Here is a 19,069-nt window from a genome sequence, read left to right on the forward strand (position 1 = left end):
AAGGCTAAATCATTTAAAATAATTACTGCAATATTCCATAAAAATAAGAATGGAATATTTTGATTTCATGGTAACTTTAAAGGCACAGTATATAATTTTTCGCCACCAGAGGTCGCTTATTCAAAACAAAGGAGTAGCTTGATGACGCCTTAATTTCGTGGAATCATGGGAGTTGTTGTCTTCATCTCTACAGCCGGTGAAAAAGAATAGGATGGGACTAGGGAAGAAATTGATACTAATGGAGTGAATGAGTGTGTAGCTTTTCATTTCTTATGCTGCGTTCACACCAAATGCGAATAGAGCGTCTGGCGCGAGTGATTTCAATGTTAAGTAAATGGAAAGGCGCGTTGACGCGCGTCTGGAGGTCCTGCGGCGCGGAAGGCGCGTTTCGCGCGGCGCGAAGGAAGCGAATCCGCCTCACTCGCGCGTCCAGTTTTTCGCGAATGACGTGAATTGGACACAAATTGACCGTCTTGCGCGATACGCACGTTACACGCGAGTGGTGCGTTTGTGTATTCACGCGTTTGAAGTGAATTCGCGTCTGACGCCCGAGTTGAATTTTTTTTAACTTTGCCATCAATTCGCGCCGTGTTAACCAATCAGGAGCCTGCTTGCTGCTGTCACGTGGTGATGAGAAACCCTGCATAATTTAAGGCTCTGAAAATGTAGTTTTGTAGTCTTTTTCATGTGAGAATGTAGTTGTTTAAAGCTCAAATCTGTGGTTTATTTATAAAGAGAGCGCCTATTTAAAAAAAATAATCTTGTGTTTTTGGAGTTGTGAGATCCAGGCGATCACCAGGCAATCACCGCTCATAACCCTGGCGAGAGCAGCCTTTCGTCGGCTAGTCCTTCTAACGTTTGCCGCTGGCTCTGATGTCCTGTAGTGGTGCATCTTGATTAGATCTAACGGGCGATCTTTGGTGTCATGAATCTATACTTTGATGTCTGCCAAATCGTTTTGACTGAGGGCAAAGAGAAATTTCATAACTCTATTTTTTAAGGATTAAATATACATGCAGTGAAGATAATGTAGGAGTTGCCTGGACCACATTTGTGTGGCTATTAATGTTTAATATATATTTTTAATGAAAATGAAAAGAGGCAGAGTGGTGTTTTATGACATATTTCTCCTGGAGTGCCTTGAACGCGCGTCTATTTCGCTTTCAGCGCTCGATTTCTACGCACGTCCAATTCGCCGCGGACGCGCGAATGCATTCAAAATATTTGCACATGAAACTAGTCGTGGTTGACGCGATTTTGACGCTCTATTAGCGTTTGGTGTGAACGCAGCATTAAACAACCATGTAGGCCATCATGGCCATATTCCAGGATGATAATGTCACGATTCATCAGGCTCAAACTGTGAAAGAATGGTTTGGAGAGAGCATGAAGAAACATTTTCATGAATATTTTATTGTTTTATCTCCATCAAGAGGTGCATTAATTTTTGGTCCAGATCTTGTATTGACAATGCAAGAGTCCAGCACTCTGTAAAGTCTCATCCAGCACATCCCAAAGCCTTTCAATGAATTTGAGGTCTGGACTCCCAACCATTCTTTCACAGTTTGAGCCTGATGAATCTTGACATTGTCATCCTGGAATATGGCCATGATGTGTCTTCCAACATGGTTGTTTAAGAAATTAAAAGCCAGACACTCCATCAATTTGGGGTAGAAGAACTGTTGCCAAACATATAACATGCTAGAAACATAATAATCACAGCAATAATGATCCAATCATAGACTCTTAAGCATTTGCCAATTTAAATCCAAACAGCAACTCTTTTTTTTGGCCGGGCAGTGTATATAACAATGATTAGTTTTCAGTCGATGAATGTATCCAAACAGTTGCTCACCTGTCTAATAAAACACACAATATTTTAAAGCATCTTTGGTGAACCGGGTATCGTGGGTAACGCGGGTATGATGTCATTGATAAGTGACGCACGGACACGGTCTGTGTCCTGGTTAAAATTGCTTATTTTTCTGGATTTTAACATTCTTGGAAACATTTGGGATCATATAAGTACATTAACATTGTTGTACTGGTGTTTGGATATTTTAATCCAAAAATCTTACAAAAAAATGATTCTATTTTAGCTTTCATTTAGATTTTTTTATTTTAGTTTACTGCTTTTATCACTCACAACTTACACTTACTGTATTTATTACAGTTACTTGCCAAGGTAACATTACAAGGTAACAATTTTCATTATGTTTTTTAAGTTTAAGTTTTTCATCTAATCACATTTTATTTCAGCATACATTAAATTATCAAAATACATTTTTATAGTTTTAGTTAATGATAACAGTGATACACAGTAGAGAAACAGGCATATTCAGATGCAAATGCAATGCAATGGCATGCATATATTTTTAAATACGTTTTGGGGTCACTCAGGTGTCCACAAACAATTCTCTCCACTAGATGTCAGTGTTAACCAAAAAAAAAAACCTTAGTTTGAGGCCTGTTGATTTACAACATAGCACTGATTATTCAGACTTTCAGACGGGATTTCAAGCAAAGAATATCCATAAAAATCATGCAGTGATCAACAGTGAATCATCCTTATATTGCATGACTCATAGAATAAGGGACAACAAGGACGTTTCCATCCTCCCTCCACATGTTGGAGCTTCCTAGAGGAATGTGAGGGAATTTAGTTAATACATGTGTAACGTGTGTAAAAGGTTGAGGGAATAAAAATAGCTCACGGTTGTCATCTTCTATTTATGTTCCTTGGCTGAAATCCCAAAAGCTTTTTTAAAAAGCAGGGATGGATGGGGAGGGGCGGGGAGCTCCCAGACGCTGCTGATGTTGCTCTAGGCACAATGGCAACCATTGACAGTGAGGAGAGTATATAATGCACTGCATCTAGAGCTCTAATGCATCATTTAAGCCTTCTCAACCTCTGCTTGCACTGTGTGTGCTAGAGACCCGCAGTGTGTGTGTGTGTGTGTGTGCGCAAAACTATGTGTGTAGAGAGAAGAAGAAGGGGAGGTTTCAAAGAGACCTGTGTTCAATCCACCTGTCATGGGGTTTATCAAGCTCTCACTGCAGGTTTTCAGAAGTGTCATGCATGCGGTAAAAGCTTTGTGGGGTATGCCAAAACAGCGGCATCACTGATCGAACAACCAGCACCTTCCAAAAAACAAAACACTTATCTGGGCTAAAGACTTTCATCAGCCTCAAATCATTTCCTGGGGCTTGTGAATGACAAATAATCAGCCGAGCATGACACAAAGAGATATTCAGCAGCGCTCTTTAAGTTCCTCTGTGTGTGTACAGATGCTTGTACATATAGGGGTAGAAGAGAAAGATAACTGAGAAAAAGTGACAGGAGAACAGAAAAGAAAGACAGAAAGAGGAAGTGCATGGATGTATGGGCAGATCATAAGCATATGAATAAAACACATTAAATGCATGATTATGACTAAACTAGTATCTGATTAATATCTTAAAACATCAGATTCATGCATTATGCATGATACCATTTTGGCTAATATTTAATTGTGCACACTCATTTTCTCCTTTTTTTGCGTTAAGATTGCATCTGTAGTTATCTAACACTCACTTAAAGTTGCTCTTCAAAAAGACTAATAATTAAATAAAACGTTACATTTATCAAATCACAAAATGAATACTCTTTTTTCACACTGTGCATTGTTGTGATGTCTACATTCACTTCTAGCATGTAAAACAATCAACGTTACTTTTTAGTGTTTTGTTTTTAATTTATTTAGACAAAGTACTATATGTTTTTTAATATAAACTATTTTTTGTTATCTGCCATTTTAATATTGGTGCACCCATAATTATATTTTTACACCAGAACATTTATAAATAAAGTCACTTAAAGTGAAATATTATGACAACAGACTAGAGAGGATTTTAACTGGTCCTCACTAGTTAAAAAGGCTTATAAATTGGGCAGAGCTTGTCGTTTTTATTTCAATCTAGTGTTTTGCACGTTTCTGTGATGGGTAGGCTTAGGGGTATGGTTTGGGTTGGGCGAAAAAATTATTAAATGCAATGTGCTCACTACTACAGCGAATTAAACGTGCGCACATGTGTGTGTGTGTTTGTGTGATATTTTGGGGTCTGTAAGATTTTTTTTTATGTTTTTGAAATTCTTTTATGCTCACCAAGGCTGCATTTATTATTTGATCAAAAATATTATTATAAATAAATATTGACAAAGCTTAAATATTTTGTAATCTGTCTTTATTTACTGCTAAGGTAATAAAATGATTATATCTCAAACGTTTGAACGGCACCCTGCCCCCTTTTGCCTATCGAAGCAAAAAAGTCTACACATGTTTTCTCAATCAACCCAATCCCATGATGCAATGCTTACAATTACATTAATCCGCTCCTCCGCAACACAGCAGCTATTCATTGCTAAATTGCTCCTGTAATTGTCCATCACCTGATGTTGTTACATAACAACAACGATTCCCTGCATTATGACAATTTGATTCTAATGACTAGAGCCATTTACTATAAAAAGGAAACCCCGAGCCTCAGGAAATCGGCACGTTCTGTCAAATCTGTCAGTATCCATCAGTCTAGAATGTGTCAGGAAGCGGAAGGCCAGAGAATGCAAGAGAGAGAGAGAGAGAGAGAGAGAGAGAGAGAGAATGGGACCACCGGCAGGAACAGCAGCGCTCTAAGCTTTTCATTGGCTCTGAGCCTCCTTCATTCACTGTGCCTCTTGCTTGACTCCTGGGGCCCCGGAGCTTAAATTACGCCAAGAGGACCCCTAATCTACCGGAAGAGGATGAAGAACTTCCTCTAAGTGAGATAAAAGAGTGAGAGAAATCAAAGAGAGAAACATATATAAGGAGATCAGCTTTTCCCTGGTTGACAGCACAGGAATTGGTCACCTGTCAACTTAAGTAACCCTAGACGAGTCTGAAAAGAAGCAAGGACAGCTCATTTTACATTCTTCCCTGTCTACTGACATTTTTTACGACATCCGCTTCAAACATTACAATGCCCATGATAACTTTCGTGAACTTTACAATGAGTAATTCGAATTAGTCTTTGACCGCGTTGCCATAGAAATATACAGAGGTACCACAAAAACGGAAGTTCAAACACAAGATTCTAAAGGTGGCATGGCGCTTTTTTTCTTTGCCACAGCAAATCTTAAAATTGTAATGTTAAAATTGTAGAATAACTATATATTTTACTTTATTTTTAATGGATTCATTGGAAAACACATCCTGTTTTAATTACTGCGATAAAGTCAGCCTGAAATGAAAACTTAATCTATTTATTTTCTGATAAATTACCCTATAATGTTTGTACTAGAGCTGATTGTGGAAAATTTCATCCATGCATGTTTCCTTTTTTCCAACATTTGTTTTGATATCATTGTTGTAATCAAAATGTAATAACTAAACAGACTTCTCTCATTTCATCAGCATAAACCCTGCCCCTTTGCATTCCGATCTGCCTCCATCCAATCAACAACCGATGGATTGAACCAAGACCCCTCCCTAAATTTTTTCCTTTGCAATAATCCATTTCACAATACGAAAGAAAAGATCTGCCACTACTTCTGTAACTTTGAGAATCCAGACTTCAGTTCCAATATGCTTCAAAGCATGGTTCCAGATATTCTAAATAGTGGATTTAACTGCTGAAAAACAAAACAAAAAAACAAAGCAAACAGCTTCTGGTGGGAAGGAGAGACAGTGAGCTTCTAGCTAGCAATGACCTTGAATCCTGAGCGGCATAAGACCTGTCAACACATGCATACACTACACAATCTAACACATCTAAAAAAGGGGGATGATTGTGGCAAGCTGAAATCTGAGTAGGACACTAAAACATAACCATTAAACACAAACACGCGTGTATGGGAGTGCAAACTCACTGCTAGAGGCGCTGATGTCTTTGGGAGTTGGGGAAGTTGGCTGGATGCAGTGTTGGCAGAGACAGTCTTTTCCATTAAACGTGACTCGATCACCAGCGGGAAACGGCCGTCTGGCAACAGAAGATGGATGCAAAGACATTTAGGCATATACACTACCATTCAAAAAGTTTGAGTTTTTTTTTTTAAAGAAATGAATGCTTTTATTCAGCAAGGAATCATTCAATTGACCAAAAGTGACAGTAAACTCATTTATAATGTAACAAAAGATTTCTATTGCAAATAAATGCTGTTCTTTTGAACTCTCTCTTCATTAAAGAATCCTGAAAAAAAAAATCCCGGTTTCAACAAAAATATTAACTGTTTTCAAAATTGGATCATATGACACTGAAACTGACGGGAATTCCTGCGTCACAGGAATATGATACATGTTTTAACATTGATGAAATGGGTCTGCTTTTGGGTAACTCTTACTTGCAAACAGTGCAGACAAAACATGTGGGGTGGTAGGTCTTCCCGAGAGCAGTGACCACCTCTCCTTCAACAAAGTCTCCACAGCCATTACAGCGAGTGCCATGAAGCCTCTGGTAGTCCAGTGTGCATAGATACTCCCCGTTCTTCATGAAGAAACCACCTTGGGCCAGGTCACAACCGCACACTGAATGAAAATACAAAAACAGAGAAATCTGAAATTAGAACATCTTGTTCAAAGGGTCACGAAACCCCAAAACACATTTTTTGAGATGCTAACATTTGTACAGGTCATCAATGAATGAAACAATAGCACTCATTATGTTAATTATTAAAGGGATTGTTCACCTTGAAATTAAAATAAAGTCATCTTTTACTCACCCTGCTGTTGTTTTATAAATAATAATAAATAATACAATAATACTAATAATAAGGTAAACCTCCTGAAGTGAATGTTATGTACCGGTTGTCATGACAACATTGCGTGAGCGGCTGCTGACTGCTCGCACGCACTTACAGGAACGCGTACAGAATTACGGCCGAGCTCAGTATTTTGACTGAATAATACAGTTTCTTTCACGCAAAACCTTATAGTATGCCTCTTAAACACTTTCCATATATGGCGCGCGTCTCCCTGTATCATTGCGTGATACTTTTGTATCCTTTTTGTAAAGTTTTAGCCTGGTCGCCATTCACTGCCATTATATGGAGGAGCGCATGCAGGACGTTTTTTTTTTTATTTCTGCTTTTGAGGACCGAAAAAGATGGAAGGACAAAGGGCATTAAAACAACAGCAGGGTGAGTAAAAGATGACTTTATTTTCATTTCAGGGTGAACTATCCCTTCAAGGTAAAAGTGGTTATTTCTTTCTTCCAGTTTAACCTCCTAAGACCCAGCAGGAAAAGGTCTTTTGGATTTAGTATTTTTTCATGTCATTAAATAAAATTGTATTCATATGTTATGCCATGTCCTTGTATGTGGACACAGGAACTTAGTTGTTTAAAAAATAAAATGACATTAAATGACATGTATAGGATTTTTTTTTCATTCACCAATCAATTTTCAGGTTTCAGGATTTTTAACAAAACTTTGTTTAAAGATAATTCTCAACAATGTTATGAAAGAAGATACAACAAACTGAATTGATATACCATTTTACTGTATGCAATATGTGGGTAAAATCGCCATACATGGGTTTTCCCATTCAATGCAATGTATATATACACACTGTATCTAATTTGCATATTAATGTGTTCTTGACGCAATGTGTAATAAAAAAAGAAGTGTAATAACGGGAGTAAAAGTTGGCAACATTTTCATAGTAATATCTAATATTTTATAGGAACACTGATATGTAATTTCTTTCCCTATTTACTTGTTGTGTCTGCTAAAATGCCTGATAAACATTCTTTAAGTCCCGGTGTCCTCTATTGAGGACATGTATGAAATCAATGTTTTGTAACAGAAAGTCATATTTTGATTAGAAACCCCATAACATTTTCCTGAGATGTTGATTTATAACAAACAATTTGAAAATTTGTCAGATTTAAATGATAATTTAAAAAATATTACACAATATATTTCCATAAGTGTACTAAATTTGATCATTCAGTCCTTTTTAAAGACCAAGGAGAAGTTGTTGTCCTGGTGAAACCTCAAAACAAATGGTATCTCTGAAAGGCCCTGAATGTGCTCTTTTCAGGACATCCTTAAAACTATGACATGTATGGTGTCAGAGAAATTCACTAAAATATAATGTCCTCTCCTTGAAGCGGCGCTGCACAGACCGATCAGTGTGTGACATCCAAGTACAGTGAGAGTGATTAGCAAGCAGACAGTTCTGTATAGTTTTAAATCACTCTCAAGGTACTTTGACGTCAAACACTTATCAGTCTGCGGAATGTGCCGCCAGAGATGGTCTTATTAGGGATACGAGGGTCTGTGGCTTAGAAAAAGCATAACGGCTAACTTGGATCACATGTGCCTTGATAACCAATCACATTAAAGCCTTGATGTCATTGAATTTCGTCAAGAGTTGTGCGACAGTCAATCACTGTTTACAGATACCATAGAAATGAATGAGAAGTGCCGTAAACTGAATGCAAAAAATGCTTTTCTTACTTAGTATTTTTGTCTTGTTTTCAGTCCAAATATCTAAAAAATCTTACACTTTTTCAAGCAAAAGTTTTTGTCTTGTTTTGGGGGAAAATAACTCAAAATTAAAATAAGCAAAATAATCTGCCAATGGGGTAAGCAAAATAATCTTAATTCAAACAGAAAACAAGATTATTTTGCTTACCCCATTGGCAGATTATTTTGCTTATTTTAAGCAAAAACTCCCTTAATTTTGAGTTATTTTCCCCCAAAATAAGACAAAAACTTTTGCTTGTCTAGTAAATGCTTCTTAATGTAAGATTTGTAAGATGTAAGAAAAACACGACAAAAATACTAAGTAAGAAAAGCATTTTTTGCAGTGTACCTGTCACGCAATTGTCAGTGACTTATAAAACAGCATTTTTTCAGTGTAAACTCTAGAAATAGATCAATCCAAAAGGAAAGTTTAAGAGCAAACATGTTGACAATTAGCCAATGGGCTGTCGATTCATTCACTTTTAAGCTATTTCCTCACAAGAGCGGTTTATTCAGTATAGTGAAGCCTCTACAACATTGACATCCATTTTAAAAATGTCTTCTCGTCTCCTTCCCTGCATACCGCAGCATTAGCAGGTGTTACTTTTTTTCGGCTAAGGTTGCAGGCTTGCCTTCAAGTGGCTTTGGCGCCACTTCAAGCCGAACACAACTATTATTGGACCAAGTTATTTCTGAGTTGTGATTGGCTGCCGTGGCTGGAGAGTACGTGTCTATGTCATCAGTTTCTGAGCTTTTCTCTGCATTATTCATAAGAAGGAGCTATTTTAATCCAATCACTGCACTGTATTATGCATGAGATCGCATTAAAGCAGAGAATTCAAAGGTTATGAAGGTACCTTTGAAAGGTGAATGAAAAGACTGTTCATTCACCTCTACCTCTTCAGCTTTGCGTTCAGACACATATGTCGTTTCCTCAGTACAGTAGCACAAAAGTGTTGTTTGCATTTTCCCCACACTGCGGTCTCGCAGAGCTGGAGTTTGACTACTAACACATTGAAAATATGACTGTAACAACACGTGGAGCGTGCATGAGAGCGGTTTCCGCGAGGAACGCTGTGATGAGTTTAATAACACATGCAACATGGATCACAGTTGTTGTCTCCCTATTTCCCACCGTCTACACTCCCATTTTTCCGGAGCTTTACACACCTTTTTCAGAGTCTTTTTCAAATCTGAAGTGTGAACGATCAGACTAAAACAGGGGGGCTTCATGACACTTTAATGAGATCTTACAGTACAAAACAGTCTGTTGAGTGAAATCTGAAACACTGTTGAAACAGACACCACTTTCTTCAAAATAAATGACACTTAGTTTGGCTCTCTTTGAGTGTTGAAACAACCCGGTAGTTGTGTTACACTAGTGCATCTCTCGTTTGCACAGAGATTTACACATTTTGGCTGCCAGCAAACACAAGGTCAGGGGGCTTATCTTGGCCAGTGTGTCTGAGGACAAAGCCGTATAAAGAAAGAGTTTGGTTTGCTGAAGATTTCCTGAGCTTTCAAGATGATTTCAAGACTCTGGCACTCGTACAGACACTTTATATAGGTCTGCATGAATAGGTGTGTTAGGTCTGTGTCCTCTTGGCAAGCGTCACACATGCCAGATCTGCCTGAAAGCTCCTTGGCAGACGAGACTGATATTTAACAGCTTGTTTAGCGTCACACGATACCCCCTTCTCAACAAGCCCCCTTTTTTCTCACTTCCTCTCTGTCCTTCTTTCTCTCTCTATCTGTTTTTCTCTGTCTATCCTCCAACATTCCGCCCTGTAAAAAAATAAGGGCCACAGATTTTCACAATTTTATCCAGTGTACATTTCACAGGAAATTATGGGCAAAAGGTGAAGAAATATGGTGCAGACCACATTTAAACCCCACCACAGCTTAATGTGTTTGGCACAAGTGTGCTAAAGTATTTACTTGAAATACCCCTTGATAATATTTCATAATTTAAGAACACATTCGCCTGTTCACAGTTCTCTGATCACATGGCATGCAGGTAAAAATAAATAAACAAATAAGTGATTTATTTTTATTATTTTTATTTTAAAATTGTGTATTTATTTTTATTTATATTTTTTATGATTTAATTCATTATTAGCTTTTCATTAACTTTGGGGTAAACTTAGCATGTGAGCAACTTTCTGAATCATTATACCTTCCGGTTTTATGAACTATTTTACGCGGGACCTTGTGGAAATATCATCTACAGGGGAAAAAAACTATTGAACACAAAATAGTACATATGTATACATCTCTAGGCAAATACAATTCGACTGATAACATGTCTTTACCAAATGATTAAAATCATAATTTTGTTTAAAAAAAATTAACATTATATTTTCTACACAAATTAAAAATGTTTTTTGCACTCCCATCTCCACATCTGTTATTATACATTTTGCTTCATTGAATCTGTCTTCTGGTTTTGGAAGATTATGTCCACGCAGACAGGCAAATGTGACAAGCAGGTGGCTGTGGCGACAGTAGTGATTAGCAGTAGAGAGAGAGAGAGAGCCAGTGCCCAACTCGTGTCTGGCATTTGGGTAACCTTCACTGACAGGGTACAAAATGCCAGGATGCCAGTTTAGAAAATGTCATACCCATTAATGTTGCTCCACGCACATCTTGTAACTATACACAGGAAGACAACTGCCATTCTCTTCACTACTATCCTGGGCCGTCTGAAATTATATATTTTTAAGTTGTGTTGTCCCATCCCATCTAACAGAGGACGTTCTCAACGTTCTGGCAAGGTTCTCTCAAAGTTCTGAACAAACATTCTTTCAGTAACGTTAAATACATTTTAATAAAACATTTGTTCAAAGTTATCTGGACTTTAATAATATTCTCAAAAGTTAGCACAAAAACATTTCTGAAAGGTATTTCTGAAACGTTTCAGTTGAATGCTGATGCTTTTTTAAATGTTACTATTTGTTTCAGAATTTTCCGGGAATATTCAACTAAGTACTAAGAAATGGAAGCTTTAGCGTAAGTTCTGCCAGGAAGACTTAATTGTCATGTCACTTTAATTTTATCTATCCAATCACATGCTAAATACCTGGGTATAAAAGATCGGTACTTACTCATGTCTGAGTTCGCAGATGCTGACGCTCCCATTCACCGCCATCCTCCCCACCACCTCCAAGTCAAATCCTTCCCTACATCCACCCCACCACCACCAGGATGGTCCCTTCCATACCTCACGTGGGGGTCGGCTGCGCCTCTGCCTTCGTCTTCAGGCAGGATATGCAGAGTCCGGACCCTCAGATTGCGAGCTACGGACGGGGCCTATGCCAATATACTTTATTGCTTGCTGGGTTGTTAATAAATGGATAATTGTCACAGTATTTATTCTCCCGAGTCTTTCTGGCAGAACTAAAGACAAAAAGAATATTCATAATGTTTGCAAAATGATTTTCGCATTACTAAGAATTTAACTAGATGTTTTGAACATTTAAAAATTATATTTTTATAACATTATGGGAACGTTAGCAAAACGTTCTTATAATATGTTTTGTTAGCTGGGATCTTAAGACCTCACCAAAACTAGAAACAAATCTAGTAACATTTTTTTTATTATTATTTAGACTAGATTATAATATATTGTTTTTTCATACAGTAGTTATGGCGTGGTCTAAAGATGGATTAAAACACAATTTTGTTAAGAAAATATTTAATTGAAAAAAGTAATATAATATAATAATGTGTGTGTGTGTGTGTGTGTGTGTGTGTGTGTGTGTGTGTGTGTGTGTGTGTGTGTGTGTGTGTGTGTGTGTGTACTATAATTATAGAAGGCTATAAAAGTTAACTTAAGTTATAATAAATGGAATAAGTACATTTCATATTCAATACCAACCACGGCAGAGCCCTTACATGCTATAATTTCATTTGGACTGAATGCAATGATTGAACAGACATTTTATGGTCCTACGTCTTCCACAGACTGTATATATTTATGAAAAATTAATTTAGACGGCTTACCGTAGTGATTGCTATCTGGATATGAGGAGACTTTCAAAAAAATGTTTTGTAGATAATCACCTATTGCATCTTTAAAGCCTGTCAATCAACATTAGAGCACCACCCTCAGGCATAATAATGCAACTTTGGTAAAAAGTGTTCTGCATATGTTCAGAAATTAAGCTTATGTTTATCATAAACTGGCGCTAAGATCCAGAATCTGCCCTACCTAAATTTACATCCAGGAGCCGCTACCGTTCAAAACCCTTTGGCATGTGGAAACAAAACTTTGGTAACTGTCATTGCCTCAATGTGCAAGGGTAGGTTCTTAAACTTGTCCTGCATAGGACCCCCACCACTGCACATTTTGGATGTCTCCCTCATCTAACACACCTGATTCGACTCAAGCAGCTTATTAGCAGTGACTGCAAGACTTGAATTGGGTATGTCCAATGAAGGAGACATCCCAAATGTGCAGTAGTGAGGGGTCCCTGTGACAGGTTTGAGAAGCAGCTGGCACACAGCACAACCTAAGTACTATAGGTGAAATGGCTTGTATATCTGCTACATCAAGACTGTCCTCGCTGCAGCCTGTAGTGCGATGACATATTGGATTGAATCCAATACACGGTGGACACGTGATCCCACCCCCAGTTCAGTGCAAACTCCACCCCGCAGCTGACACATAACACTAACTAATACTAACCCCTAAACCTACCCTACACCCTAACCTAAACCTGGTCTTGAAAAAAATCACCTGTCCACAACGTAATGGATTTAATCCAGTATGTCACCGCGGTACAGGCTGCAGCAATGACATCTTGGCTACATTTGCTAGGAGTAATTACTGGAGTGCTGGGAATTCAACTGTGCGCGTGAGTGTGCGCAAGTGATGAACAATGACGCAAGTATAATTCCGCTCTTGACTGTCTGTCAGATCCCTCCTCAACAGAACAGCATGTTCACTCCTCCCAGAACAAACATCCATCCACACTCTCAATCACTGAGCCAACTTCTCCATCCACAAACTCCGTCTGAAGGGAATCCAAGAACTAATGAAAAGATTTCAGAAGAGCAGGGACATTCGATTCAGTTCAATGTGACTTTTTTCAGTTCAGGTTCTACTTCATGTCAGTCCAGATAATATGACACAAAGACCCTCAGAAACAAAGCCAAGTTGTAATCTGTAAAGATTGCAGAAGTGCAGAAAGCCCCGGGTTTCCCATACAGTATATATGCAGACATGCAAACAAGCTTCCACAGACTTCATCAATATTTTAATGAGTTTCACAGCATGCTGCTTTCTCCCTGCACTTTAGTGGATAGCAACCTTTCATCATGGGTTTCCTCTACACTCACACAGTTTAAAACTTCTGCTAGTTTCTCGAGCACAAAGAGAAGTCTCTCCCTGGAATATAACAGTAGTGGGATGTATAGGGAAACTCCAGCCACAGTCATCACTTTTTCTGTGAAGTCTTTTCTCATCCTTTTACTATGTAAACTTCATTTTTATACACCGAATCACTCTGCGAGATCAGCCAGTGGAGCAGATAAAATGATTCCCAAACAAGATCTCAGCATGTGACCATTTATTATGAATGAGAAACTACCAACAACACTGTTATGAAAAAGAAAGGCTATCATATTGTATGCCAGGCCTGTCCAGCCTCATTACCAGAAATACAAGGCTGAATATGAGAGAGAGTTAAAAGAATATTTCAGACAAAAACGGCATTCATTAAAGTAACAATGCACGATTTGTGAGTATCTTAATGAATTGGTTGATCAGGCTCACAAAACGGTCTGAATTATGTATTCATAAATTGGACGGATCCAGTTCAAAAATCAAAATGGACAATTGCAGCATTAATTATAAATTATTTATTTGTGTATTTTTTTTTTAAACAACCTGTCACTCACATGGTTACACCAATAGCAAACCACAATGATCCAATCATCGAATAAATAGTTGATGGACAAAATCAAGTCCCGCCTAACATTTTTCACATTGTTTCAATATATGATATGTCACAATAGAGAGAGAAAAAGATTATCACAAGTTCTGTTTCATGTCGACTTTAATGATCTGGTTGTAGTGGTGAATTATCACTGAATAATACATTTCAGTTTGTCTACTCACAAAATTTTTGTATGGATACAGATGGCTTATGAAGATCATATCGAGTTTTATATAATTTTTTTGGCGCCTTTGGATTTTTTTTAAGCTCCATTCCCCATTCTGTGTAATTTCATGGAGAAACACACAGCACTTTTTACAAAATTTCTATTTTTGTGTTCCACAGATGAAAGAAGGTCATATGGGTTTGGAGAAAAAATATTGACAGAGTTCATTTTTGATGAACTACCCATTGAACAAACTCCACTGAGCTATATGGAGATCATAAACATTGATAAGTTGTTAGCACTCATTTATTCACTTATATTGCTGAGCCGTCCTAATTGGAGACACGGCGTGACTTTCTGTATTGATAGAGTGAGCGGATCCTAATGGCAACACATCATTCATTCCTCTTGTGTTGAGGTGGGCATGTGCATTGAGCAAAGCTGCAAAATAAAATGCAGAGATTGTTAAAATGACCGCTGAGTCTACATAACACTAATGTATGATTCACCTGGGACTAGAATTCTGAGTCTGACCTCAGCAAGGAATGCAGGTGGTATGCTGCAATAATTGAAACCTTTAAACACATGTTTCAGATCAATTTCCCATGAGGTACCGTAAGGTTGACTCATGTAGTTTGCACGGCAGTGCACAGCAAATTTAATAAAGTATACTGGACAGTGTGAAAAATTTATGACAGCTAAAAATTACAGCATTTTTTGAATAAACATTTACAAACCTGTATTTTCTTTCTCCTGCTGAGCACAAAAGAAGATATTTTAAAGAATGTTGGTTAATCAAACAGTTGACGGTAGTCATTGACTTCCATAGTAAGAAAATAAATACTATGGAAGTCTATGGCTACAATCAACTGACTGGTTACCAACATTCTTTAAAATATCTTCTTTTGTGTTCAACAGAACAAAGAGACACATACAGGTTAGGAACAACATAAAAACTAAACAATGTTAATTTTTGGGTGAACTATCCCTTTAATAGGATGCATTAAATTGATCAAATGTTAGTTGCAGCAGAGAAACAAAAAGAGCAGGATCTAAACACAGGAGCAGTCTTTAATTTATTAACAAAATAATGAAATAATCAGCAGAACCTGATTCCACCAAGTACAACATGTTCCTTGATCAACATCTTTGTTGATCCTTGAACAACATTCCAATCAACCAATCAGATTTCAGGGACAAGTTTTCAGTTTATATCAAGTTTAGGATTACAACCAGGGTTAGGTGCTTCTACAGATCTTGGTGATTCAGGTTATATATATATATATATATATATATATATATATATATATATATATATATATATATATATTCTGATATTCTGATTTAGTGCAAGAAACATTTCTTATTATTATCAATGTTGAAAATTATTGTGCTGCTTAATACATAATTCATTGATAAATGGAAGGAAATAGAAATAATTTATAAAAAAAATAAATAATAATAATTAAAAAAAAAAAAAAAAAAAAAATAATATATATATATATATATATATATTTTTTTTTATTATTTTTTTTATTATTATTATTATTTTTTTTTATAAATTATTTCTATTTCCTTCCATTTATCAATGAATTATGTATTAAGCAGCACAATAATTTTCAACATTGATAATAATAAGAAATGTTTCTTGCACTAAATCAGAATATCAGAATGATTTCTGAAGGATCATGTGACACTGAAGACTGGAGTAATGGCTGCTAAAAAAATCACTTTTGCCATCACAGGAATAAATTAGATTTGAAAATATGTTAAAATGGAAAATAGTAATTTTAAATTGCAATATTATTTCATAATCTTACTGTTTTTACTGTAATATTTATTTTGACCAAATAAATGAGCATAAGAGAATTACAAACATTAAAAGATATCAAGCCCAAACTTATATTATATTTGTGATTTTTCCAAATGAGACAGAACAAAGTTGCCAATGCTTTGGAAATGCAAAGTTTTTTTTATTACCATGCCAATAGGGCCACCTGAATCTTGAAATATCTCTGCAATATTAATGTAACATAACATTCCAGATCTTGATATCCAGATAAAACACAGCTTTAGTTAACAGTTATTGACATAGTTAATGAGTTCTATTTTTGCACATGTTTTTCCTCTATGCAAGTGAAGCTATTATGCTAAATCAACCCTTTACAAACAGAACAGCCTGTTTTCTAAAATATATTCTTAGGATGACCTCAGGTTGGACTGATCGTTGGCCCCTGTCCCAGCTATATGCGTGAAGCCACAGTATTACAGGCTTCAGTCTGACATTACAGGTCTAGTTTCAGGCACACGTCACAGCATAATAGTTTGTGTTTTGTAACCGAGGCAACTTGCTGACTTAAAGCTGGGTTTAGAGAGAGCAGTAAATAATTTGTTGCTTTCATGATGGCTTACTGTGTTATGAGTTATAATGGCTTTTATGAGTGTCCACTTTAGAGACTGACAGAGAAAGATTGGGTGGGAAATGTGGCAGAGGGTGTGTGTGTACGGATGCATAAACTAGAGAGGTTGTTTTACAACCGACAACTGTTTGGTTAATAGGAGAAGGAGCGGAAGGAGTATTTGTGTGCACGAGTCTGTGTGTGCAACGTGGAGTCTGGGTGCATGGTAATGTGCGTCTCTGACAGTGACAGGTGCCAGAAAAATACTCTCCACTATTTTAGTAAGGACTGCCTGAACTTCTCTGGCTCCACCTTTGTCTAAACAAAGAATCTCATTAGCCCTTACCACACACAGATACACACGAAACAGATTTCTAAATATATTCGACTTACTCTTTAAACTGAAGATGACCTGACCACAACGTGACCCGAACCTTCCTCTTCCTGTTGCTAAAACATTCTCTGTTAAACTCTTAAGCTCACTTACCATGAAAAATATTATTTAAATGAACTTAGTTTGTAAATACAAAAAACCTGTTGACAGCAGTGCACTTACCCTGAAAGTCTATGGGACGATATTATTAGAGTCCGAAGATGAAATGTTAAGCTACATTTTTTTATATAGTGCACATTTTTCAATAAAAAATAAATTGTCTTTTTGATTTCTGAAGGTTCATGTGACATTGAAGACTGAGTAACAGGTGCTTAAAATGTAGTTTTGCCATTACAGGAATTAATTAAATTATAATAATATTTCACAATATTACTGTTTAACAGTATTTGTAATCAAATAAATGCAGTCTTGATGAACATGAGACTTCAAAACATTTAAAAAAAATGTAATCTTACTAAACCCAAATATTTAACCAATAGTGTAAAGGCCTGTTCACACTAAGGATGATAACTATAACAATATCTAGTTCTAAAAATAGTTTTAAATATAAAAGAGTAGCAGAGTCCACACCATAACTATAATATCACCGATAAATTATATCGTTGGAATCACTTTCAAAATGATGTTTTCCCCCAGCAGATTAATGATAAAAACATTGACAGCTAATCAGAATCCATCCTGCTTTAAAGAGCTTAAGCATTTAAAGCGGCAGATGACAAAACTGTAGCACACGCTTAGAATAAGCAGAATGATATTGTCCTCTGGTGTAGACAATAATATAGTTATCGTTATAGTGCATCATTCTACGTGTGAACGGGGCTTGATTTCCACCCCCAAACCAGTTCAGCGCAAACTCCGCCCTGCAGCTGATTCTTAATATTTTATTGGTCATGTCAATCACAGTTATGATTGCCTACACCAAACACTGATCCCTAAACCTACCCTTCACTCTAACCTTAACCAATGAAATTAGGGCAAAACTTGCATTTTATTCTTTAAAACTACAAATACAAAAACAACAAAATATTATTTGAAATAGTGTGATATTTGTATTATCACTCTTAGACTTCCATGAATCAAAATATTTACTTTAGCATTAGACTTTAAATTCTGCTTACCCCATTTCATGTTAACATTCGCGTAACATTTCTTTAACTGCATCGACAGAATTAGTGATTCACTTTCCTCCAATTCAATGCGAACCATTTCACGTGATCTGGTTCTCACAGAGAAAATCTCATAAACCGAGAGCAATAAAAACAGCAGTAACTTCATCAAAGCACATCCTCCTATAAATGAAATGCTCAAATGCGTAAATCAAATCTGTTGCGTGGAGGTCAGCAGCCAGTGACATCAACTTGGCCGTGAGAATGATATCCTGAAATGACATGTTTAGGCACGTAACCCTTGACCCCAGAGGGGCGTCTGCCACTCCTCATTAATGCAAACCCACAGCTGCGGAGTGACTGGCACACACACAAGCACACATGTTCACAGACAGACTGGCGGTCTCTGCAGAGGTGTGTGCGGACCCCTCCTCTGCCGTCTTATCCTCCCAATGGGGATCAGCAGAGCTATTTCCAGCATTGCAGCGCTTTAACAGCTCCTGGAGACTATGCCCGAAATAGCACACGCAGGCTCTCTGACTGACACAGCATTCACACACAGAGCGAGAGAAGGAGAGGGAGG

The 19,069-nt window shown here is 37.1% G+C and overlaps 1 protein-coding gene across 3 annotated transcripts in view; it reads right to left on the reverse strand.

The window, feature by feature from the left end:
* Positions 1-19,069, reverse strand: part of ablim1b (actin binding LIM protein 1b) — a 109,356-nt gene that overhangs the window by 34,012 nt on the left and 56,275 nt on the right. For all 3 annotated transcript variants that reach the window (XM_079846033.1, XM_079846034.1, XM_079846035.1), the window contains 2 exons: positions 6,356-6,539; positions 5,885-5,994 (listed from right to left, as the gene is read on the reverse strand). In XM_079846033.1, the coding sequence (XP_079702159.1) occupies positions 5,885-5,994; positions 6,356-6,539 (294 nt within the window). The remainder of the gene's footprint in view (positions 1-5,884; positions 5,995-6,355; positions 6,540-19,069) is intronic.

This window comes from Gobio gobio, assembly GCF_949357685.1.
Source record: "Gobio gobio genome assembly, chromosome: 20".
Classification (NCBI taxonomy): Eukaryota; Metazoa; Chordata; class Actinopteri; order Cypriniformes; family Gobionidae; genus Gobio; species Gobio gobio.